Source organism: Capricornis sumatraensis, chromosome 2 (genome assembly GCF_032405125.1).
Source record: "Capricornis sumatraensis isolate serow.1 chromosome 2, serow.2, whole genome shotgun sequence".
Lineage (NCBI taxonomy): Eukaryota > Metazoa > Chordata > Mammalia > Artiodactyla > Bovidae > Capricornis > Capricornis sumatraensis.
The window spans coordinates 158,562,001-158,589,192 of NC_091070.1; the positions used below are offsets into that span (position 1 = coordinate 158,562,001).

Here is a 27,192-nt window from a genome sequence, read left to right on the forward strand (position 1 = left end):
TTTTGTTTTAAATGGTATAAGATTTAAGGAGAGGACTTCTCTGGTGGCACACTGAATAAGAGTTCACCAGCCAATGCAGGGAACATGAATTCAATCCATGGTTCAGGAAGATTCCACATGCTGCAGAGCAATTAAGGCCATGAACCACAACTACTGAAACTCGTGTGCCTAGAGCCTGTGCTTTGTAACAAGAGAAGTCACCACAATGAGAAGCCAACATACCACAATGAAGAGTAGCCCTCACTTGCTGCAACTAGAGAAAGCCCACATGTAGCAGCAAAGGCCCAGTGCAACCAAAAATAAATAAATACAATTATAAAAAACAAAATTTAGGAGATACACTAAATGTTAAAAGGGTTAAATGGTGGTTTGGGGTAATTTTTACTTTTATGTATTTTCAAGTATTCTATAGTGAACATATTTGGGGGGAAAGTTATCTTTAACATTATATTTTTAAAATAAAATGCCATGTCACAAACTGGGCAAATGTTAGCAATAAAACAGGAAAGGAAAGAGTTCATGTCCACAACATATAAAGAACTCTACAGAATTTTTTAAATGACTCCCAAAATACATGGGCAAAGAGCATAATCAGGCAACATGTAGAATATTTCAAAAATCTGATAAACAAATGACAGAATATTCAACCTCACTGGTAATCAAACATAAAATTTTAAGATACTAGTTGGTCTGTCAAAAATGAAGAACTTAAAAAATAACTTACTGATAAAATAATATTCTATGCTGGTATGAATTTAATGAAATAGATTCTAATTTTATACATTGTGGAACATTAATTTTTGCAACCTTTCTGAAAGTTGACTTGATGTTATGAGCAAATAATGCTATCGTGTTTCTCTCAGTGTGTTTCTGCTAGGATAAAACAACATTCTGAGGAGAATCCATAAATTTTGAATTACTGTGCATAACATGTAACAAACCATAATTGAAAAATATTAGTGACTTCTTAAAACCTTAAATGGCTGTGCTGTTGAGTAAGAAAATTTGTGATACCTACATACCAACCTTTTAATTCTAATTCAAATATTTATCTCAACTATTTGGCAATATTTTCTGATGTAACAGATTTAACATTCACTTACACTCTAACTTGTATATAATAAAAGCAAACTTTTATTGTAAATAAGAATTAAAAACAATATAACTGTCTAGCATTAAGAAAATTATTAAATCATAGTACTGCAGAATGTTAAATAGAATATAATATTATATAGATATTGAACAATTTTGTTGTGAAATATTTATAATATGATGAAATATTTGCCTTTATAATAGACTCTTAAACATTAAACAGATACAGTTATTTATAAATATGCTCCCACAAAAGAACAAGAAGGAAATATGCAAGTATATTTACAGCGTCATCTCTGTATGACAGAATTACAGATGATTTACTTTATCTGTTTCTTTTTGTAGTTTCCATACTTTTTGAATATTTTAAATGAACATTAATACAACTTAGAAAAACATTTTAAGATAACCAACCATGTCACAACTTTTTCCCTATTAATACATTTTTTTAAAGTGAAGCGTGTACAAAATTGTGATGGACTGTAAGCTCATAATAGAGAAGGCAATGGCACCCCACTCCAGTACTTTTGCCTGGAAAATCCCATGGATGGAAGAGCCTGGTAGACTGCAGTCCATAGGGTCACAAAGAGTCGGACACGACTGAGCGACTTCACTTTCACTTTTCACTTTCACTTTTCACTTTCATGCATTGGAGAAGGAAATGGCAACCCACTCCAGTGTTCTTGCCTGGAGAATCCCAGGGATGGGGAAGCCTGGTAGGCTGCCGTCTATGGGTCGCACAGAGTCGAACATGACTGAAGCGACTTAGCAGTAGCATAAGCTCATAGAATTTTAACTATCTTATAATTTTCTGAATCTAAAAGTCATCTTCTTTGTACTATCTTTCAGAAAGACCAAAAACTGCAAACACTTTCTTTGGGTGGCTGGAAACATAGCATTAAGTGTTCTGGAGAAGGAAATTGCACCCCTCTCTATTCTTCTCTGGGTAATCCCATGGAGAAAGGAGCCTGGCGGGCTACAGTCCATAGGGTTGCAAACAGTCAGACACAACTGAGTGACTAATATTTACTGAACAAGTGTTCATCTATCTAAAGTAATTTTAGATTGGACTGGAAAAGGTCAGTTTTCATTCCAATTCAAGGAAGGCACTGCCAAAGAATGCTCAAATTACCGCACGATTGCACTCATCTCACACACTAGTAAAGTAATGCTCAAAATTCTCCAAGCCAGGCTTCAGCAATACGTGAACCATGAACTTCCTGATGTTCAAGCTGGTTTTAGAAAAGGCAGAGGAACCAGAGATCAAATTGCCAACATCCGCTGGATCGTGGAAAAAGCAAGAGAGTTCCAGAAAAACATCTATTTCTGCTTTATTGACTATGCCAAAGCCTTTGACTGTGTGGATCACAATAAACTGTGATCCACTGTGGAAAATTCTGAAAGAGATGGGAACACCAGACCACCTGACCTGCCTCTTGAGAAATTTGTATGCAGGTCAGGAAGCAACAGTTAGAATTGGACACAACAGACTGGTTCCAAACAGGAAAAGGAGTATGTCAAGGCTGTATATTGTCACCCTGCTTATTTAACTCATATGCAGAGTACATCATGAGAAACGCTGGACTGGAAGAAACACAAGCTGGAATCAAGATTGCCGGGAGAAATATCAATAACCTCAGATATGCAGATGACACCACCCTTATGGGAGAAAGTGAAGAGGAACTAAAAAGCCTCTTGATGAAAGTGAAAGAGGAGAGTGAAAAAGTTGGCTCATGGCATCTGGTCCCATCACTTCCTGGGAAATAGATGGGGAAACAGTGGAAACAGTGTCAGACTTCATTTTTTTGGGCTCCAAAATCACTGCAGGTGATGACTGCATCCATGAAATTAAAAGATGCTTACTCCTTGGAAGAAAAGTTATGACCAACCTAGATAATATATTCAAAAGCAGAGACATTACTTTGCCAACTAAGGTCCATCTAGTCAAGGCTATGGTTTTTCCTGTGGTCATGTATGAATGTGAGAGTTGGACTGTGAAGAAGGCTGAGCGCTGAAGAATTGATGCTTTTGAACTGTGGTGTTGGAGAAGACTCTTGAGAGTCCCTTGGACTGCAAGGAGATCCAACCAGTCCATTCTAAAGGAGATCAGTCCTGGGTGTTCTTTGGACGGAATGATGCTAAAGCTGAAACTCCAGTACCTTGGCCACCTCATGTGAAGAGTTGACTCATTGGGAAAGACTCTGAGGCTGGGAGGGATTAGGGGCAGGAGGAGAAGGGGACGACAGAGGATGAGATGGCTGGATGGCATCACTGACTCGATGGACGTCAGTCTAAGTGAACTCCGGGAGATGGTGATGGACAGGGAGGCCTGGTGTGCTGCAGTCCATGGGGTCACAAAGAGTCGGACACGACTGAGCAACTGAACTGAACTGAAATGGCTTCACACGCTAATTATTTAGTGTTTATTTACTTATATATACTATTAAGTATTATAGGGGAAAAGATCTCCATAAATGTCCCACATGCATTTTATTGCAGCCTAGTGATTATCCCATGTAAACATTGTTACAGTTATTCATATGAAATAGAAGAATTGTTCAACTGGACTCACTACTGTGATAAAATGTATCACCTAGCAAACTCAAGCATATTTTTATTTTGTTGGAGACCATATATTTGCTTCTTTAAAAGTGCTACTTTGTCTGCCATGTATTTTTCAGGAATATTAAGTAGATCTATGATTATTGTGGGAGGTTCCCAAGTAGTGCAGTTGGTAAAGAATCGGTCTGCTCAATGCAAGAGACGCAAGAGACATGGGATCAATCCCTGGGTCAGGAAGATCCTCTGGAGGAGGAAATGGCAACCCACTCAATACTCTTGTCTGGAAAATCCCATGGGCAGAGGAGCCTGGTGGGCTACAGATCATGGGTCGCAAAGAGCTGACACCACTAATCGTGCACACATGCACATGATTGTTATACTCATTAAATAAGATAATTCTGAAAGCCCTAGGCACTATATTAAATGTTTGTTGAATGAATGAGTGATTTAGGGAATGAAAAAATGAAAGGCGCCATCCTTTCTTTCCTTTTGAATGCAAACAAAGCTTAATATTATTAACAAAAAAAGATGAATCAAGTAAAGATTTAATTTTGTTTATATAGAGTAAGGGACTTCCCTGGTTGCTCAGATGGTAAAGCATCTGTCTACAGTACAGGAGACCTGGGTTCGATCCCTGGGTCAGGAAGATCCTCTGGAGAAGGAAATACAACCCACTCCAATACTCTTGCCTGGAAAATCCCATGGATGGAGGAGCCTGGTAGGCTGCAGTCCATGGGGTCGCAAAGAGTCGGACATGATTGAACGACTCACTTCACTATACAGAGTAAAATAATACATTGATAAATGTATTATGTGTTGTTACATATGATATAATTATATGCACATATTAATTGAAATATAGAGTGAACTTTATTTCTCACATCTTAAATTTTGTTTTAATATAGGGATCACGAGGACCACAAGGTGATGCTGGACCTCCTGGAGAAATGGGTGCTGAGGTAACTTTTCTTGGGGTTGTTTCTTGTTGGTTCATCAGTACTCAGTATTTTTTGTGAGACTTTTCAAAGCTAAAGTTGATATCTTAGATATATATTTTGAAGAATAATTTTATAGTACTTTAATATTCAGAAAATAAAATCTAAAGTTCTATTAAAAGCAGGGATAACTGTTCTGTGAGCCTAATTTTATACATGTAACTTTCTCTTAACAGTTCATTTAAATAACAGAACAAAAAGTAAATATAACTTTCTCTTTACTGATTTAGAGTTAATGTTGATAGCCCTTCACTCCATTATAGAAAAATACTGAAAAGTGACTCATTCAAGATATATTTTAGAATAATAAGCTCTCAGCTAGATAGCTCTAACCGAGGCCTCTCCCTTTGGCTTTAATTATTGATTTCCTATTGTCTTCTATATACGCACCTAGATAGCCTACAAACTTCTCAAATTCAAAATATCTAAAGCAAACCCATCACTTTTGCACTGTTATTCTTTTTATTCTCATCTCACTGAAAGATGCCTCTTATGTCCAGGAACCTGAAACTGAGAGCTTTCCCAGACTCCTCTTCCTCTTTCATCCTGTCCAATCTGCTGTGCTTTCCCTTTAATAAGCTCCCACCAGTGTCTCAACTCTCATTTTCTTTGTGTTCCTATTGCCAGTGCTCCTTATTCCATGTCTCCTTCAGCTGCTATTATTCCTTAGCTATTTGTTGCCAGTGTATTTTTGTCGTATCTTCCTTGTCCTTGAAATTTTGTATCAGCTCTCAGTCTTTAATAAATTGCCAATTACTTAACATGTGTAACAGTGTTCTGCATTGTCTAACCTCTGCAGACCTGCTCAGCCACATTCCAGTAAAACTTTTCTCCTCCTCTAATCCCATGATTATGCAATGCCTTTTTGCTATGCACTGTGCATTCACTGAAAATCCAAGTGTGGCTGAGATACGATCCCTGACTCCGTTAGCAGTTTATAATCTATTCCAGAAGATAATCATGTAAAAGATGATTATACTTCAATCTGTTAGACCCAATGATGGGGACATTCACAGGACTTTATGAGAGTACAGTAGTGGGTACATAGCCATAACTGGATAAGGGGGAAAAGACTTGTCTCTGTTGAGATAAGGGGAGGGTAATGAGTTTTAAGGAATGAATATGAGTTTACTGTTTAGGTACTGAGTCATGTTTGACTCTTTTGCAACCCCATTGACTGTAGCCTGCCAGGCTCCTCTGTCCCTGAGAATTTCCAGGCAAGAATACTGAAGTGGGTTACCATTTCCTTCTCCAGGGGATCTTCTTCAGTTCCTGAACCCCCATCTCCTGTTTTGGCAGGCGAGTTCTTTACTACTGAGCCACCAGAGAAGCCCGAGTATGAGTTAACCATATGAAAAGAGAGAATAAGGGTACACAGCATAGTATGAGGAGGAACATGCAAACATGAGGCAGTAGAGATTCTTAAAGTCAAAATAAGGAGTAAGGATAGATGAAATTATAGAGAAATGATTGGGTCAAATAAAAAAATCTTACATACTCATGAAGAGGCTTGAACATTTATCTTTTTCCTAAATATTTATTTGGCTGTGCCGGGTCTTCATTGCAGCATGTGGGATCTTTAGTTCTGGCATGCGGGCTCTTAGTTGCAGCATGAGGGATCTAGTTTTCTGACCAGAGATTGAACCTAAGCACCCTGCATTGAGAGTGCAGAGTCCTAGCCACTGGACCACCAGGGAAGTCCCTAAACTTTTTTACCTTATGGGCTATAGTAAGTAACCATAAGGGCACTGGGCAGTGATAAAGTCTTGTGTATCTTTGGAAGATCATTTTAGCAGCCTCAAGGAGGATATATTTAAGAAGTCAAGAATGCAGACATGTATACCTTCTAAAAAGCTGTTGCATTGAACTAGGTAAGAAATGATAGCGGTCTGAACTATGTGAGAAGGAGACGGATTTGAGAAATGTTTGTTGTATAAATTCTGGAGAAACTGCATATTTGTGGGATATGAAAAGCAAAGGGAAAAGAGAAGTCAAAAATTATTTCCAGATTTCTAGGTGCAACAGAATGGGTGGCAATATTCTTTCCTGAGACAAGTAAGAAGAATGTTCATCATAGTCTACTACTTTGCCCAAGGTAAATGGTTAACAAGTAGCAGACATTGGTTTTGAATCCAAACCTGATTCAAAAGCCACTGCTGATAACATATACTATGCTACATCCTCTGAACCTAAAGAAAGCAGAGAAAAGTCATAGCTCATAACTTGAAGTGTTGTTGTTGTTGTTGTTGTTTTTAACAGAGTAGGAGATGATTCTGTTGTGATATAAAGTAGGGATTGAGTAGATCCATTGAGGAAAATGTGCCAGAACAGTGATTGAAGGAACTTTCCTGGTAGTCCAGTGGTTAAGACTTCATACTTCCAATGCAGGGGGTATGGATTTGATCCCTGGTCAGAAACAAAGATGGCACATGCCATGGTGTGGCAAAAAAAAACAACAAAACAATAGTGGTTGAGGAAAGTGGTTAAAGACATGTAAAAGCAAGTATACCTTACTAAAAGTCAAGCTGAAGTGGGAGACTTTGAATTTGCATTAGATTAATAATGATGTTGTTAATAATAGGTAGCAATTTCAGAGAAATTTCTATTTGCCTAGCATTATCTATGTGCTGTATCATATTAATAAATTCTTACAATACTCAGTGAGGTAATACAGTTATTCTCATTCTACAAATGAGGAAATTGAGACATGAAATGGTTAAGCAACTTGTTCAAGAGCAATAAGTAGTAGTAGTGGCAGAGCCCACATTCACATTTAGGGAACCCAGTCTCTTAGTCACTATACCTCTCAATATGTAATGATGCCACTTTGCACAGGAGTATAATTTTCCCATTGATACTCAACTAGGAATGGAAATAGAGAAGGCAATTCAAAGTGCTAATCCAAGATTGGCATAAGAAAGGAGGTACCACTGAGATCAGAAGATCAACCATTGGATTTAGCCTAAGAATAAAAAAGCCAAGGCGTGCTGACAGATTGGGTGAAACTGGGGACTAGATGAGGTCTAGGAGATTAAGAGCAATTTTGATATGGAAGAAATCTGAAGAGAGTTGGAATTCTCTCTTGAGAGAGAATTTTAACCTTAGGATAGAATATTAAATCCTATAATTTTTGAAGCAGAGCAGAAGCTCAGGCAGCCTCACTTCATGGTCCTTCCTCTTAAGTTCTGTAATACACTGTCTCTTGTAACAGTAAAGTCACAAAGGTAACCAGTGGAAAATTTTAAATAATATAATTATTCCAAAAATTGGTGAAATCATGGTAAAAGGGAGAGAGTTTTAAGGGAACTAATCTTTTAGCAAGGTAATACATCAATAAGTAGAGGAATATTTCTTGATTATTAAGAAAACAAAAAGGAAAAATTGTTTTGTAAAGTAGTTGCCTCTGAGGAGTGGGTCTGGGGCAGTTCATTATAACTTCATCTGTACTATTGTGCACTCTAGCTTTTATTTTCAAAAAAGCAAAGTGAATATGGATTGTGGAAGCTGAGTCAAGATAGAAAACAACTTCTCCTCTAAAATACTATAACAGCATAAGAGACATTTTAATCTCTAATAATTATAAGGAGGTTTATCACCCATGGATCAGGGAATTCCTGAAGACAAAAAGGAAGCAGAAAACTTCTGATCAAACTGTATTAGTATCATAGGTTAATGCTTTAAACCACCCCTGTTCTCTGAAAATATGGGGATATAGAATGCATATGTATGTGTTCGTAATTGTACATACAAATACACATAGACTGAGAGAAAAGAGAAGAAAAAGAGTGAGGAAGAAGAGAAAGCAGAGGCATGCACAGGATGCTCAAAAACAAGATAAATATCTCCAAGAGACAAAAATACAACAGTAATTACAGGAGCACCACACTTATAAATAACTAGAGATTACAAATTATATGTTTTCAAGATAAAAGCTTCAATCAAAAGCTTCCCAATGAACCCACCTGTGAAAGGAGAATGGGAAAACAATGCCATACATATGTATATATGTAATTCATATCTTCTTTGTGTGATATATTTTATAAAACCAATAAAGAAAGTGAATTGTTTTTCAGGAAGTATATTCCAAGAGGGATGAAAATAAATGGAGGGAAGAATACAAAGTGAAAAACATAGAGACTAATAAGGATATGAGGGTAGAAATTAAAGAGGAAATGGGAAGTGGTTTTCGCAACCAAAGATTAAAGGGTAAGAGGAAGGATTAGGAGAAACTGATCTAAGAAGTCCTGATTTCTGGTGATACTGTTTTAGCACTTGAACTCTTCAAAGTCCCAGAAATTATCTTGTCTTATGCCGTGAAGTTTATAAAGGGACAACAAGAATCCTTTCCTGGATATAGACATTCCATCCTTGGGCTGAAGATTACTACCATCTTCTTAGGAGGTTGTTACTGACTTTGTATCGGTGAAGGAATGTGCACAAACAATGTGCCAAATCATTCTCTTCCAGGGACCACCAGGCACTGAAGGGGAATCTGGTCTGCAAGGCGAGCCAGGCACAAAGGTAACATCCCTTAACAGTCAAGGAGAGGGTCTCAAACCTTTCACAACTGACCACTATGTTTCCCATATTTTGGTGAACACCCACCATCTTGGAAGCAGGTAAAGAATAGTAGATAAAAATAGAAAGTGTTCTCAAATGAGTCAAAAATATTATTTACTCATCTATATGTATGCATATGTATGTGTGTGTGTATATATATACAAACACATGTATATATGAGAAGGAATACAAATGAAATGGAGAAGGAAATGGCAACCCACTCCAGGATCCTTGCCTGGAGAATCCCATGGACACAGGAGCCTGGCGGACTGCAGTCCATGGGATCACGGAGAGTTGGACATGACCAAGGTGACTGAGCATGCACGAGCACAAATGAAAAAGCAAAATTATTATAAATAATCTGAAGAAAAGGAACGAACATTGTTTTGGAACCCCTATCTTCATAATATGCCCTCCATAATTATTAGACATGCAGTTTTAATAGAAAGGAGTGTAATCTTCCCCTTTGTTTCTTCAGGGAGATGTTGGACCTGTGGGCAGTGTTGGAGCTGCTGGGGAGCCAGGGTTACGGGTAAGTGCCTACTAGAAACCATTTTGATGCACTGGCCCACCTATCTTAGAGATTGAAAACTCAGTGTAAAGACTTAAACGATTGTATAGGAAACTTCTCTTCTATTATAGAAAATGTTTGTCTTTATTTCATAATTTGAAAAGCTGCATGCTAAACTCTTCACATTATTATTTAATAGCATTGAGAGCCCTAACTTCACACATTCTTTTCGCAGAATCAGGTGTACTCAGCAGAGTCCTTGCCAAATGTGTGGGATCACTGTGCATGTCACTGCTGTTAGCATGAAGAAGAAATGCACAAATACTAATGATCAGCTCTCATGCTATTTCTTGACCTAGCAAGACAGATAAGGCATTGAAACATAATTTGTGTTTAGAAAAACAAAAAACTAAAGGCATGCAAAGTTAATAAGTTTCAAAGAAATAACTAGATAATTATAATGAGATAGCTTACATTCTAATATAGACAGTGGTTCATTTAAGCTGTGGTAAGGTTTTTCCCAAGATAATAGGGGCCAAGATAATTTTAAGAGACTTTCTTTGTTTTCTTTTTTACTAAGAGGTAAAGTTGGGAGATGTTTTTTGCATCCAATTCCTTTCTTGTTCATTTTTCCTCTTTTTTTCAGGGGCACAGGCAGTATGAGGTGAGGGTAATGGAAGTATCAGCAGTGGGAGCAATGGGCAGCTGTGAAGACACTGATTAATTTATTTTTAAATGGTTCAGGTGGCTGGAGAATTAGCACTTCTTTAATCACTTCATAAAGTGTAGCTCTACATTCACTTCTGCAAGTTCTAAGCTAGGAAGACAGCTTCCAAATATACCAGGGCTTGCTCTGAATGTTGCTTCTCCTGTGTAAGAGAGAAAACACAGACCTAAAAATCTGGTACACTGATTTCAACTGAATTAAGTTGCATTAATCCATGTAAATTCAGAAAAGCAAGCTACTACAATTTTATGAGATTCAGTATTTACATTCTTTAAGAAATGTGGATGTAGGTGTCTGTTTCCAAAGCTACCAAATGAATATATATTACCCTTAATTATCTTAAAGTTGTAAATATTCCAGGATGCTCTTATTTGAATTTACAGTGCTATAACTCTTTACATCATCTTCAGAGTTATTCCAGGCAAATTAAATCATGTTTATTATATTGTCAGGTACTCCTTATAGATAAAGTAGAACTAGGAATAAATGTTCATGAAACTGCTGCATCTATGGATATGAGGAGCAAAAAATAAAAATTAGGATAAATGATTTAACAACATAATAGATATTATTTTCTGCTGCCAAATAGGGTGAACCAGGAGCTCCTGGAGAAGAAGGTCTCCACGGTAAAGATGGATTGAAGGTAAATTATGCTTTTAACATTATGATTAAGGTAGATGTTTTTGAGAAATCTTTAAAATATTATATTGTATTTAATTTTCTGTGAGCCAGCAAAAATCTCCTTATTGCATGGTATAATTATTTCACACTTTCTTTTTCTTAAAATTTTTTTCTGGGTTATAGGGGAACCCAGGAGGAAGGGGACTTCCTGGAGAGGATGGAGAAAAAGGAGAGACAGGCTTACCAGGGACCACAGGGCCTTTGGGTGGACCAGGTCTGATGGGCCCTCCGGTGAGTACCTCTGGGTCCAATACTCAGTGAACTCAGCCTTCTACACACACACACACACACACACACACACACGTGTGAATCATATACACACATTCTTGACCCCCTTATATGTCCATTTGGTGTTTGAAGGTGTAGAATTATGGCTTGAGTGAGGGACAAACCGGGCACTGATTATCAGCCTTCCTAACAGCCAAGGAAAAAAGATACTTTTCCCATATGTCACACAGGCTATTGAACTTCTTAATTTTTTCTCTCATTTTGAGATATAATTGACATATATAAGTTTATAGTACATGACATGTTGATTTGATATACATAAATATTGCTAAATGATTACAATGGTACATTGTTTAATTTCAGCTTCAAGAATGCCCTTTAACATTTTTTTGTAAGGCAGGTTTAGCGGTGATGAACTCTTCAGTTTTGGGTTGTTTGGGCAACTCTTTATCACTCCTTTATTCCTGAAGGACAGTTCTGGGTATAGTGTTCTTCATTAAGAGGGTTTCGTTTTTCTTCCCATATTTTAAAGATGTTATCTCATTCACTTCCAGTCTGTAAAATATGTACTGAGAAACCTACTTATAGTATTATTTGGGTTGTTATATGTGATGAGTCACATTTCTCTTGCTACTTTTAAAGTTCTCTCTTTGCTTTGACGGTATAATTACAGTCATCCCTCAGTTTCCATGGGAGATTGGTTCCAGGACTGCCACAGATACCAAACTCTGCAGATGCTTGAGTCCCTTACATAAAATGGCATAGTATTTGCATATAACTTACCTACATTCTCCTGTATACTTTAAATCACCTCTAGATTACTTATATACCTAGTAAAATAAATACTATGCAAATATGTTGTAAATATAGTATAGATGCTTTGTAAACCATTGTCATTGCATGGCAAATTCAAGTTTTGTAACTTTCTGGAATTTTTTTAATATTTTTATTTAATATTTTGATAATATTAATAAAAGTATTGATATTATTAATATTTTGGTTGTTTGACTCTGCAGTTGTGAAACCTGCAGGTACTGAGTGTTGACTATAATGTATCTCAAAGTAGCCCTTTTTGGATTCAACCTATTTGGGATCCTTTGAGTCTCAAAAATCTGGACAACAATTTCTCTCCCCAAGTTTGGGATGTTGTCAGCCATTATATCTTTAAATATTCTTTCTGCTCTTTTCTTTTTTTATTCTCCTGGTATTTGCACAATGCTGTCCTACTTGATGCTTTCCCATAAAGTATCCTAGTCTTTTTTCTTTTTTCTCTTTGGGATAATTGAAAATCACTTATCTTTGAGTTCATTGATTCTTCTGCTTGGTCAGATCTGCTGTTGAAACTGTTGAATTCTTCAGTTCAGTCACGGTATTTATCTCTAAGATTTTTGTTTTGTTTATTCTCATGATTTCTATTTCTGTGTTGAACTTCTCATGCATTGTTTTCCTAATTTCATTTAGTTATCTGTCTATGTATTCTTGAAGTTCACTGCACTTTTCTAAGAGGAATAGTCTTGCCTGGTGTGTTGCAGTCCATGGGGTTGCAAAGAGTTGAACACAACTTAGCAGCTAAACTACAACAATTCTTCCCTGGAGAATTCCATGGACGGAGGAGCCTGGAGGGTTTCAGGCCATGGGGTCACAAAGAGTCAGGCACAACTAACACACTCTTCTCAATTCTTTATTAGACAGTTCACAGACTTCCATTTCAATTATTGAAGTATTTTATGTTTCTTTTGATTTTATTATGTTTACCTGTTTTTTTTATGATCATAATATCCTTGCATTGATGTTTGCACATTTGAGTGAGTGATCTCCTCTTCCAGATTTTATAGATTTGTTTTGGCAGAGAAAGACCTTCACCAGTCTCTTTGCTTGAGGGAACTGGATGGGTCTGCTTATAGTGTTTGTGGGCAGGCACAGCTTGCTACTGAGGTCTGCAGGTTGGTGAGGTCCCTACCCATATTGTGAGGCAACAGGAGAGTTTCCACTGGCTGGTCTCTGCAGTTGGGTTGGCCACCTGGCTGGTCTCCACATAGTAGTGGGGCCACTAAATAGGCACCCTGGTGGGGTAGGTATGCTGGCTGGGTTCCATGGTCAGATGGGGCCATTAGCTGGCTTCTGAAGTTACCTCTGGTAGGGTATGATCTAGGCTATGTTCCCTGGAAAGACAGTAGCACTTGTTGGATCCTACAATTAGGCAAGGCCTCATGTTATACAGTCTAACTGGATGTGGCCCTGGTAGAGCCCCATATTCACGCAGAACTGCAAACATGGCTCCACAGTTGAATGGAGCTACAGGCTGTGCCCCAGGTTTGAACAGAGTTGCTTTGTGATCAGTTAGAGCACTGGTTATGCTTCTCTGTTGGATGAGGTCACTTGCCAGGCTCTCTGATTAAGTGGAGCCTCCAGCTACATCTCACAGATAATACTCCATGGTAGGATGGAGTTACATTGCCAGGGTGAGGCTACAGGCTGTTTTTATAGTTGGACAGGCTGTAGGTGAAACTGTTGCTGAGTAGGGCTGTTAGCTGGACCCGCAGCTGGGAAGTATTTAACTTAGACTGGACTCCAAGCCTGCCCAGGACACTGCTCAGAGTCCCTGCTCTGCTGGCTTGGCTCCCTGCCTGAGCAAGGCTGTAGTATGGACTCTACAGCTGCCTAAGTTCTCAGACGAGGCTTTCTGGTCAAGAAGGATGGGAGCCCATGCTTAGCTATTGAGCAGTGTTGTAGAATTACTCACCTGCCCAGGCAGGGCCATATAACAGGCTCAAGAGCAGGTATGAACATTTGACTGGGGACACACACCAGTCCATTATTCTGGCCTGGAGAATTTCATGGACTATATAATCCATTACTTTGCCAACAAAGGTCCGTCTAGTCAAGGCTATGGTTTTTCCAGTAGTCATGTATGGATGTGAGAGTTGGACTATAAAGAAAGCTGAGTACAGAATTGATGCTTTCGAACTGTGGTGTTGGAGAAAACTCTTGCAGAGTCCCTTGGACTGCAAGGAGATCCAACCAGTTCATCCTAAAGGAAATCAGTCCTGAGTGTTCACTGGAAGGACTAATGTTGAAGCTGAAACTCCAATACTTTGGCCACCTGATGCAAAGAGCTGACTCATTAGAAAAGTCCCTGATGCTGGGAAAGATTGAGGGCAGGAGGAGAAGGGGATGATAGAAGATGAGATGGTTGGATGGCATCACCAACTCAGTGAACACAAGTTTGGGTAAACTCCTGAAGTTGGTGACGGACAGGGAGGCCTGGCTTGCTGCAGTCCATGGGGTCGCAAAGAGTCGGACACAACTGAATGATTTTCACTTTCACTTTCCAAATCATGCAGAACTTCAGCCAAGCTCCCTGATCAGACAATGCCACCAGCTAAGTTCCGCAGATAGGCAGACCACTGGCTGGGATCTCTGTTCAGGTGCTGCTACAAGCAGAGATGGAGTCCAATAATGCTTTAGTGCTGGTTACTGTAAGTCTTGCCGCTTTGCCCATCTTTTATCTTTTCCCCAGTTGTCAGGACCTCAAGTTCCCCAAATGATCCTCATGCAGACCTGACTGGGCCACTCTGGAAACATCTTGCAACAGTAGATGGGCTGAATATCCACTTTGGGTTCTCTTTTTCCCCACAGGAGAAGCTATAGATCAAATGGGTTCACTCTGCAGTGCTATGTTGGCCTGGGGAAAAGACAGTGCAACCCAGATGAAACCTTTCCTTCAGCTTCTAATGTGGCTATTCTGTCTCTGTGATTCAAGAACCTGCTTCAGCCTCACCCTCAGGTTCCAAGCCATACTTCTTGAGACTTGGGTTTCTAGGATTCTTGATAGTTTTAATTTTTTTAGAGGATTCATCAGAACTGGACCCAAAGAGAAGCCAAATAAGTACTGAGTAAATGTGGTTATCTTCCTGAGAAGTTTTCTCAAATTTGTTTTTATATAAGAAAGTCATTAATAATTATTAATATTTTAGCATAGATTTTTTTTTTCAGACAACTGGCCTAATTCCCTAAGAAAATACTAAAGTTATTTGGAGTGGTGGCGGGGAGGGTGGCAGGACACAGGACTAACAAAAAGAAAGGTCTAATCATGCCATAGGACAACACAGCCAGGAATCCCAGAGGGATGATGCAGCATGACAAATGGTGATGGGCAGAGCAGAGATGAAAAAGGGGCTCAAAACAAGACATGGGAAAATGATAAACACAGACTTCATCTGCTTCATAACTTTTCCCAGGAATAATCCTGCCTTGTACACATCTTTGGTGCCTTTTTTAGTAACAACACATGTGCATTTCTTTTTTTCTTTTTGTTGTTCTTCTTGGAATTTTAAATGCCTTTTAGCTCATAAGCTCAATAAAAATACCATGGCATATTTTTTCAAAAGAATTTTATGATCCAAGGAGCTATTGCTTAATCAGGCAGCCTGATGTTCAATTTATTTTTGCTCTTCAAAATAATTCTTCCTTAGGCAATGTCACAAAGATGCTACCTTAAAAATTCTTTAAACAAAATAAGAAAGAGAGTGAAAAAAGAAATTAATTTTTTTCAAGTAACGAGATGTTCTTTTTACTTTCTAAAAGATTGGAAAATGAAATCTGGATAGAAAAATAAGGCAAGGGAAACATCGGTAACAAATTCCCAAATCCAACATGTAAGCTCTTTGAACAAAGGAAAACATATTGTATTTCATGCTTGAAATCTACTCTAAAATAGACAATTCAGTTGTCTAAATGCATAACTCTGCATGAGAAAAAGAGCTTGAAAGCTTCTGTGAAGAAACATCTGCCATCATTCATTTCTTAAAAAGTGTATTGCCCTGGTATTTATGATCTAAACAGATGTGAAGCTATATACTCTAAAGCTGAGTAGGTATAAATGAAATTATCTTGTTTTATTCCTTTACAAGAAAACTTGGTTGGATTTATTGAAGTTTAATTTTCCCATCTGTGTAGGGTGGTATGATATTAGGTAGAAGTGAATATCTTAAGAGAATCTGAAATTAAATAATGCATACTTTTCAAAGAAGCGTTTCCAGTAGAATCTTAAAAGTGTAGTCAAAAAGACGAGAGGAATAGTTAGAAATATTTAGTTAGAAATAGTTGGAAAAGAATGAGGTATACATGACCCTTGTTTCTAAGACAATTTCCTTGGAAACCCTGAAAAGTAATCACTTTAGAAATCTGAAGTCAGTGGCATTAAGGAGTAAAAGGTTATCTAAATCCTTATCTTCTGAATGATTCATATAACTCTGGTTTTAGACTTACGTGTTCTGAACTGTTGTGTTGTAAAGCAACACACAATAGAAAGAACCATGCACTGTCTACTCTGCAAGAATTGTCCAAACCCCTCGTCTATTACTAAAGTGCTGTACATTCTGGAGAGAGTCGTCCTTTGGCTTCTCAGTTTACACATTACACATAATAACGGGGTTCAAGCTCTGCAGAACTCCTATGATGATTGTGTCAAGGAGGATGCTGAACTGGAAGGACTTTGTTTATTCTTTATCTGCTTGAATCAGAGAAGATTCTTCCATGTCTGGTTAACATATTAGCTTCTATACAGGGGTTTTTTGAGAAGAAAGGGTTACATAGCCTTAAAAAAAAATTAGCTTGGATGTTTCTAAATATTTGTTAGCTTTACAAACTGTGACTCTGTAAAAATTTTCTAAATTTTTAGAAATTAAAATTTTTTTAATTCTCTGAATTTTTATATAGTTTCTAAATTTTTGTTAGCTTTACAAACTGTGACTCTAAAATTTTTCCATTCACTAATTCAGTGAAGTTTATGAGTTCCTTGGATGAGCCAAGAACTCTGCTAAACTTTGGGAATACCAAGGGGAACAAGATGAGAAAGGTTCCTGATCTCAGATTTGACGGTATCATGGAGAAGACTGAGTAGGCAAGATCACTGCAGGTGGTGGTTAATGTAGTGATGAAGATAAACAGGATGATGATAAAGGACAACTGGTTAAGGGAAGGGAAAGCCAACTAGTTAAGAGAAGAGAAGCTGTTTACACTAAGGCAGTGAGGAAAGGCTTCTCTAGATAGGGGAGGATTGAACTGAGACCTGAAGAGTGAAGAGGAGCCAGTGAATGAAAGAACTTTGAGAGACCCTTCAAGGTAGGTCAAATAGCAATGGAATACCAAGGACCAAGATGGGGAAGTAAGAATGATCTAGGTATTTTTGGAAAACTAAAAGGAGTTTGTTACAGCAGAGTGAATAGTGAAAAGTTGTTTGAGATGAGCTTGAGGAAATAGGTAGGTAGCAAATCATGAAGGAGATTTTAAACCACAGTAAAAAATTGGGGCTTATTTAAAATATAATAAGAAGCCACTGAAAGGTTTTAAGCAGAAGAAAAATATAGTCTCTAATGGGAACATTCTCTGTAATTTTCAAACTTATTTTAACAATGTCTAGTGTTATTGGTTATCTCAAGGGATGAATTAATTTCCAGGGAAAAAAAATAAACAAGATAAATTTGAATTACAAAAGCATGTGATGTACTGAGAAAATTTAATGAGGGAAAGAATGATCTTTTCAACAAATGTTGCTAAAACTACTGGATACCCACACACTAAAGAATTAATTTGGATCTTTCCTTATGCTACACACAAAATTAACTCAATCTGGGTCATAGATCTAAATTTAAGAGCTAAAACTATAAATGTCTTGGAGGACAACATAGAAGGAAATCTTCTTGACCTTGGGTTATGCAAAGCCTTCTTAGATAACACCAAAATTACAAAAAAAAAAACAAAGAAAAACAGATATATTGGACTGCATTAAAGTGAAAAGTTTTAGAACTTCAAAGAACACCATCAAGAAAGTGAAAAGACACCATAGAATGAGATAAAATATTTGTAAATTGTATGTGATAAGGGACTAGTATCCAAAAATATATGAAGAACTCTTACAACTCAATAATAAAAAGATAATTCAATTGAAAAGTAAAAAGTCTTTAAACAGATATTTCTCCAAAGAAGATATATATAGTTGGCAAATAAGCACATGAAAGATACTCAACATCATTAACTATTAGGAAAATGCAAATAAAGCCACAATGAGATACCGCTTCACATCCACTAGAGGAAAACAAAAAACAAAAAAAAACAGAAAATAATAAGTGTTGATGAGAATGTAAAGAAATTGGAACTCTTATATATCATTGGTTGGATGCAAAATGGTGCAGCTACTTGGTAAATCAATTTGGGAGTTTCTCAAAATGTTAAAAACAGAGTTACCATATCACCCATCAGTTCTTGGCATATACCCAAAATAATTGAAAACAGAATTCAAACAAAAATTTTTACATGAATGCTCATAGCAGCATTATTTATGATAGCCAAAAAGAAATAACACAAAATGGTCATCAATTAATAAATGCTTATTAATTAAAGTAGTATGTTCATACAATGGAATATTATTTGGCAATAAAAAATATACTGATCCATGCAAAAAAAAATATTGATTCATGCTGCAACCTTGATGAACTTTGAAAGCATTATGCCTGGCAGTCAGTCATAAGAGACCACATAATACAGGTAATATCCCAAATAGGCAGATCTCTAGAGACAGTGAATTAGGGTTGCCTAAGGCTGGGGCTTGGGAGGAAACTGGAAATCACTGCCAGTGGGTACAGGATTCTTTATGGGGTGGTGGAAATTGATTCTAAAATTATGGTGATGGTTGCACAACACTATAAAAACCATTGAATCATACACTTCAAATCAGGAGCCCCCATCCCCCAGGCTGTGGACCGATAGTGGTCCAGGCCTATTAGGGACCAGGCCACACAGACGGTGAGCAAGCAGAGCTTCATCTATGTTTACAAGCATTCTCATTACTATGTGAGCTCTGCCTCCTGTCAGATCAGAGATGACATAATAAATGTAATGTACTTAAATCATCCTGAAACCATACTTATCTCCCCCATCCATGGAAAAATTGTCCTCCATGAAACCAGTCTCTGGTGCCAGAATGATTGGGGGTCACTCCTTTAAATAGATTCATAATATGGTATGTGAATTATATCTCAAAAACCATTGTTTTTAAAAATGGATGTGATGTGTTGCTTCTGAGACTACAGCTACTCTCACAAAGTTAAATCAGTAGGGAATCCCAAATCCGTTCTCTGTGGTGTAAGTAGGCTGAACATCAAGGCAGCTATTCTCTGTCAACATGACATTTGTTTAAAAGCATTCTTATTTGTGTAATCATTGAAGAAGTCTATTAAAACATGCACATTGAGAAGTGATTGCTTTTTTCTACTCTGCCCTGCAAGTCTCTAAATACACAAATAGGTTGTAGTGGGTCATGTAAACTTTTAAAAGCCAACATTTTGGAGAAAATTATCACTGATGCATTTCAGAACAAACACACAAAAAAAAAACAGCCTAATATCAGTGGAAGTTTACCACTGCCACTCCCCAAAAAGAAAAACAAGCTATCTTTAAATAGAAAAAAAGTGAATGAAAGGACCAGGAGAGATCTTTCTGATTATAATGACAGAAGAAAATACAATATAGAACGGGCAATGTCTTTTCTCACATATAATGAGCTCTTCAAATATGTTTGAAAGTTTACTGTGCAGAAGATTTATTTCCATTTGTTCTATTTCCTAGAAGCTAAAAAGTAAAAAAAATGTCACTATCCTTTGCCTTTTACTCATGAATTTTGGTTTTAATTCCAGCAGATGGTAAATTTTTTAAGGTGTTATTTCTTTACAAATAGATATCTAGTAGACCAGCTACTGTCTGATTCAGTTCAGTTCAATTCAGTCGCTCAGTCGTGTCCAACTCTTTGCGACCCCATGAATTGCAGCACGTCAGGCCTCCCTGTCTATCACCAACTTCCGGAGTTCACTCACACTCAAGTCCATCGAGTCCATGATGCCATCCAGCCATCTCATCCTCTGTCGTCCCCTTTTCCTCCTGCCCCCAATCCCTCCCAGCTTCAGAGTCTTTTCCAATAAGTCAACTTTTCGCATGAGGTGGCCAAAGTACATGGGCATGTATTCTATCATTCATTTATTAAATATTTATTAAGCATCAATTATATATGAGACAGAGTTCTGGACACTGTTACAACAATGAACAAAACAGATAAGATCTCTGCTGTCATGGAACATGCAGTGTAGAAGGACAGTGTGAACAAGAATAATAATTTCTGATAGTTATTTCCTATGAGGAAAATAAACCATGGTAATGGGATTTTGAATGCCCTGATAAAGGGGCTACTTTAATTGGGATGGCCACAGAAGGACCACCTGAAGTTACATTGAGCTAGATGCCTAAAGATAAAAAGGAGCCAATCATGTGGCTATCTGAAAAGGAGCATTCTAGGCAGAGGAAACATCTAATGCAAATGCCCCAAGGTAGAAAGGGTATTTATTAAATGCCCTATTTTTAAAAAGGAAGGGTCCAAGTAGTAAATAACTGGAAAACATGATGTCAGAGAAATGTGAGGTGGCAGATCACATAGGGGACTATAGACCATGATAAGAGGTTTGAAAATTATTCTGATTGGGCTGGGGAGCCATTTGGAAGGTTTTACATAAGGAGAGATGTTTGATTAAAATTATTCATGATCATTTGGGTTACTCTGAAGAAATGGAATATAAGGGTAAACATGGACCAAATTACTTAGAAGGCTGTGGCTGTCATGTAGACGAAAAAATGATAGAGTGACTTGGAATGCAGGGGAGCAATAGAGACAGTAAATACTAACCAGATTCAAGACATGTTGGAGATATAGTTGACTGGATTTGCTCATGGTTTGGATGTTGAGAAAGAGGGAAAGCATAATAAAGAATAAATCTGATTTTTAGGTGAGCAACTGAGTTGTTGCTCATTACAATTAAGTGTGTAACAGGGTTACAGATTGGCACTTTGACATGTGCAAATATAACATTTATTTTTGGCTAATCTGGTTTTCCTCACAAGCCCTAATTTAGATTGGGGAGGAGTGATTGGGGAATTGAAGGAGAAAGAAAGGAAACTTTTGCATCCAATTCAGTTAAAAGCTTAATCTGTTCCTATAATTTAGTAGTCTCTTTGAGTAAAGCTCAGACTCTTATGATGCTTAGTCTCAGATGTATCAATCTTCCACCTCCCTCTTTCCTTACTTCCTAATACTGACTCTGTGTTTGCAGTGGTGGCAAGGATGAAGAGGCCTTGGATCTAGAATACTGGACAAAAGATGGGAACTAGTGATTCACATATAAATGCTGAATTATTGTATGAAGAGAGATTCATCTTCCTTTATAATCAGGAATATGTGAATTGAAATCCCTAATAATATATCATTTTGCTCCCTTGAGATGGACAAATTTTAAGTCTGATAGTACCAAACATGTAAGATATGGAGTAACTGGAACTCTTAAATGTTACTTTTAAGGATGTAAATAGGCTAAAACTCTGGAGAACAAGTTGCCAAAATCTTATGTACTGAAAGGTACATGTATCCTGCAAGGAATTCGATTCCAGAGTATACACCCTCACCCAAAAAACTCTTGATGTAGGTATATAGAGGTAGGTGCAAGAGTGTTTATTGAAGGACTGTTTGTAGCATAAAAAAAAAAAACAAAGCAAAACAAACAAACAAACAAAAACTACCAAAAGCTCATCACTAGGGAAATGGCTGAGTTAATTGTGGTTTGATTACAAAGTGGAATCCTACTATTTAATGTTGTAGCTCAGTAGGTAAAGAATCTGGAATGTGGGAGACCCAGGTTTGATCCCTGGGTCTGGAAGATCCCCTGGAGATGGAAATGGCAACCCACTCCAGCATTGTTGCATAGGAAATCCTATGGACAGAGGAGCCTAGCAGGCTACAGTCCATAGGGTCACAAGAGTCGGACACAACTTAAGTGACTAAACCACAACCACCACCACTACAAAATGTAAGTAGAGTAGAGACACTAAATAATTTCAAAAACAAAATATTGTTCTAAAAAAATTTTCAAAAGCATGTATAAAGTATGATACTGCTTATTGAAAGTTTCAAAAGACACAAAATAAGCATATAATGCTTGGGAATATATACAAATGGAGTAAAAGTGTAAATAAATGCACGGGGATGATAAATTGAAGACAATGGTTGCACCTGAGTGAGGAGAGAAGGTGATATGTTTGCAAATATAAGTGCATATATGGGACTTCAGTCTTGTGTGTATTTGTGAATGTGTGTGTATAGCTTCTATTTCTTAAAGTGGGTGGTAAATACTTGGGTGTTTATTATACCTTTTATTAATCTTTTATATATAGTTAATTATTACATAATACCCTTTGAAAAGGCAACAGAAATTAATGAGAACTGACATTTCTTGAGCTCTTCAAGTAGAAGTCAAGTCCTTTCTCATTCAATCTTAGTAACTCTGAAGAAGTATAAATATACCCCTGCTATATAACAGGAAACAGGCTGTTAGAGGTAAAATAATCCACCTATAGCCATACAGCTGTTAGGTGACAGAGCCAAAATATGAAACTGGAGCAGTCTGGCTTAAATGCTCACGCCGTTAACCTCTGTAAATGTTAATCACCCTCTCTTAAAAAGGCCACGTTAACCGCAAAGAAGTCTCCCGTTAGTGCAACGATCATTTCAACCTCTGGATGCAGCTGGAACTACAGCAATAGAACTTAACCGCCTTGGCCTCTAAATTCAGCGGATTTTCTGAGGCTAGAAGAACATTTGCTCAGGAGCACAGGGCATGAGTCATTTCCTTAGGTATCTGTTTATTCGTTTAACAAATATTTATCAAGAGCCTCCGTAGCACAGTGGTAAACCACAATTTATTTCTTGTCTACATCATTTTTGCCTTTTGCCAAGTTTTGGGACACAAATTTGAAATTTCCATTTTCATTTCCAACTAATGCAAGGAATGCTGTGATTAATTATTGGCTATTTTTGAATCTGAAGCCCGGCTTACTGTGGATCTCATTTAAGCCTAACCATTGTTGACCTGCAAATTCATATGACATTAAAATATTTTAACCACTTCTTACTTTAAAAAAAGTGTTTATTGAAAACTTTTAGTCTACTTTTGTATAAATAAAATACTGATTGAAATAAAAATATTGTTTTAAACAGTTTAATATGACTACCTCCTTTCTCTCAGTGTGTTTCCCCTTTCTCCTTTTTTTTCCCCCCACAGATAAAAGAGTATTTGCTTAATCATACCCTTCAGTGGAGATTTTGAGATTCTCCCTGACAATGTATTAGATATATTTTATAATCCTGTTCATTCAACAAGATGTTGAACCCAAAGTAGCTCATACAACTGCTGACATGGATGCATTTAGGTTAACTTTAATTGCTTTCTCACTGGCTGTGCTAAAACCAAGTTATTTTCCCTCTGTGATTAAGAATGGTTTCATTTTGTCTTCTTGACTAGTTTGTATATGTGAACTTTACTCACTATTAACAGCTGGGCCTCTAACTCATCATGACCTCTTTTTAAATAGTTATATGAGCATAATAATGTTGAGAAGTAGCCCACATTTTTATTTAGTGTTCAAGTCAGTGATTATGTGATATAAGTATTTAAGCATTCTATCTAGTTGTATCTCTAATAATTTATTTCCTTTTTTATTCAGGGACCTGAAGGAATTATGGGAATTCCAGGACAAAGAGGTCGTCCAGGAAAGAAGGTAAATTTTTTTTTATATCTGTTTATGTTGGTTTTCTTTATCCTGATGTGCACATAGCTCCATAGCATACTGTGATGTTTTTATTTGTACTAGAAATAAAGCATTAAAGAGCCATAAATTTGACTTAAAAGGCACAATTGTATAAATTAATATTTAATTCCACATAGGAGTACTTTTTACCTTAATTATATGAAGTCAAATTTTTCACTTTGTCATTTCTGAAAAGATCTTTGCCTTTTCTTCTCATCTTTACCAGAAATTCTTTAGTAGACCATGGGCATGAAAAGAGAGAAAAGGAAAAATGCTATACCATTTGTGCCATTTAATAACAACTTTAGTAAGATATTTAGGGGAGAGAAGTATTATTAGAATTGTTTCTGGCTGGTTTGAATATATTTTTCCAAAATGAAAAGGTTAGTATTGATTTTATCTTCCCTGTATATTAACTAAGAGACACAAAACAATATGTGTTATTTGCTTCCTTTTACTAGGAAAATGTGATGTGTTTGTAAAATTTAGTACTTTATAATAAATAATTCATACTTGGATAGAGTCAATAATTTTTTCAAGTATTGGTGAAACATAAAAATTATTTTCCCATTGTAATACAATAAATCTAAATATATTTACTATAATTAAGTACAAATCACACCATATTCTAGTTCCCAAAATTGAATTATATCATTTCTGTGAATATGCACCTAATCCATTTTTCTTATAACTTGGGGGCAGTATAAGAAATAATAGAAGATACAAGTGAATGAGGTATATTTTAGTTACCATTCTCAGTCATGAAATAATGCCCAATATTGAAGTCTCTTTTCAATGTACTTTCTAAATGGTTTTACAAGTAGGGCAGTGCAGATCCATACAGCAACCTGTGAATTATTATGAATCACCAAAAATCTCCTGACTATGATCACAGTTTAGTTTTTCTTTGTGTCTACTTGATTATCAATAATAGAACTGAGTTACCACATGTAGAGAATAAATTATAACATTTACTATTTAAAAGCAGCTGTACTTTGATATTACAGAATGATCAGTTAGCCTGTTGGAAAACAAAAGAATTGGTATTCAGATGGATGTAAAATCATGTAAAAATGTTACAGATTTTTTAAGACAAATTCCAACCAAGTGATGATGTTGAGTATACAGAACTGCCCACTAGAGCCTTTATGCATTAAATGTATCTTTGGGGCACTGAAATTCTCTGTAGAAACAGGCTTGTCATAGGGCCTGTGTTTTCTCAGGACATGAACAAACATATGTGTGCATGCATTTGTACATAAATATATAACAAGCTTCATGAATAAAACACTTAGTTGTTATTTGTAATTCAGCATGAACGCCAGACTTCCCTGCTTATTTGCGCAAAAATTTTTCTATTCTTTTTTCCAAAATTACTTTTAATTACATTTTTAAGGTAACCCAGGTGGTGATGGTATGTTGTTATTGTCAGTGGTGGTCTGTAGTACTAGTAAGTTAAAACAAAGTTACTATTTATAGAATTTTGCCTACAGAATATCCTCTGGAGCCATTCAGGTATATGATGTGGTTGATTAATTTAAGTATAAGGTTTTTTTCTTACTTTTCTCTCTCACTAATGGCATCCACAGGGTGATAAAGGACAAATGGGGCCTGCAGGAGAAATTGGAAGCAGAGGTGCTCCTGGACAAATTGGGGAAAGTGGTCTTAAGGGTGCCAGAGGAACTAGAGGTGCTGTGGTCAGTATTTGATTTGTCTCCAAAACTGAGTTCACTGCGGATGGAAAGAAATGTATCCATGTCTAAAAGCTTCATCTCTTGATTAATTTTACAGAGAAAGCAAAAGTTCCATTGAAAATAATCTACCTCCATGGAATATGGAGAATTGTAAGCATTCCACAGTACTTAAATGGCTTAGTGGCTTCTGGACATGAAAAAGGAAAGGGGAAAAAAAATCTCAAAATGGAAATTAAATATGAAATCAGATTTTTAAAAATCAGATTATAACTCCCAACCTAAGTAGGAAAGTTTGTAAAGTTGTACTTTAAATCAGGATTTAATATCTGTATAAAATTATGCTGTCGTGGTTGACAAATTGCTTTGAAAATTACTCAAAAATGGGTTTTCTTTATATGCTTAGACTCTCATGCTTATCTAGAGATTATTTCTTTATAACCATCTGTGATAAGTCTCCAAAACAGCTACTGATTTTTAATCTTTTCGTATGAATTTTACATGATATTGGAAGCAAAGATAGCATGATACTTTTGAAACTAATATCGAAATTATGTTGCTAACATATTTGAACTTGTTCAAAAAGTCACAGAAGAAAGAGATGCAAAATATTTAAGATATTATCCAATTTAGTCTTTTGAGTATTTCATAAACTTATATATCAAATCCATATGTATTTCCTAGTCACCATTAAAATGTCACAAGTGGCTTTTCACCAAGTCCTTTGGAGAGCATTGAATAATCTGTTGTTTGAAGAAGGTTTCCCTTGGCCTCATTTTAGGGGAAAATCTTATGAAGGGATGTATTGTTTAGACTGGAGTATCAAAAAGCAGTCTCTGATGGGCAACTCTTTTAGTTGAAGCTCTCTGATGTTCTAAATGCGATTACTCTATCCGTTATCTCCTCCTCCATCCCTTACTCTCACTTGTAAGACTCCTCAGCCTCATTTTAAGTGTTCCATTCTTACTAAGTCAGGTAGTATGTACTTCCTTTTATTTAAATTGATAATATTTTTCTTCTATGCCCTATGAATTCAAAAATGGTATATAATGTGCTACCCAAGAGTAGAATTGCTAGATCATATGGTGTTTTGTTTTTAATTTTAATTTTTTGAGGAGTCTGCATAATGTTTTCCATAATGGCTGCAACAATTTATATTCCTCCCAACAGTGAACAAGGGTTCCCTTTTCTCCACATCCTTTCCAACACTTGATATTTGTTGTCTTTTTGGTAATAGCCATTCTAATAGGTATGAGGTGATATCTCATTGTGGTTTTGATTTGCATTTCCCTGATGATTAGTGATGTTGAGCATCTTTCCATGTGCCTGTTGGCTATCTTGGGAAAATATCTGTTTAGATACTCTGCCCATTTTTAAATTGGGATGTCTGTCTTTTTGATGTTGAGTTGTATGAATTCTTTTTATATTTAGATATTAACTCCTTATCAGATTCATTGTTTG

The 27,192-nt window shown here is 36.6% G+C and overlaps 1 protein-coding gene across 1 annotated transcript in view; it reads left to right on the forward strand.

The window, feature by feature from the left end:
- The window catches only part of COL24A1 (collagen type XXIV alpha 1 chain), a 378,135-nt gene that overhangs the window by 261,174 nt on the left and 89,769 nt on the right, over positions 1-27,192 (forward strand). The window contains exons 32-38 of the mRNA XM_068961180.1: positions 4,560-4,613; positions 9,117-9,170; positions 9,688-9,741; positions 11,037-11,090; positions 11,252-11,359; positions 23,957-24,010; positions 25,630-25,737. Coding sequence (XP_068817281.1) covers positions 4,560-4,613; positions 9,117-9,170; positions 9,688-9,741; positions 11,037-11,090; positions 11,252-11,359; positions 23,957-24,010; positions 25,630-25,737 — 486 coding nt within the window. The remainder of the gene's footprint in view (positions 1-4,559; positions 4,614-9,116; positions 9,171-9,687; positions 9,742-11,036; positions 11,091-11,251; positions 11,360-23,956; positions 24,011-25,629; positions 25,738-27,192) is intronic.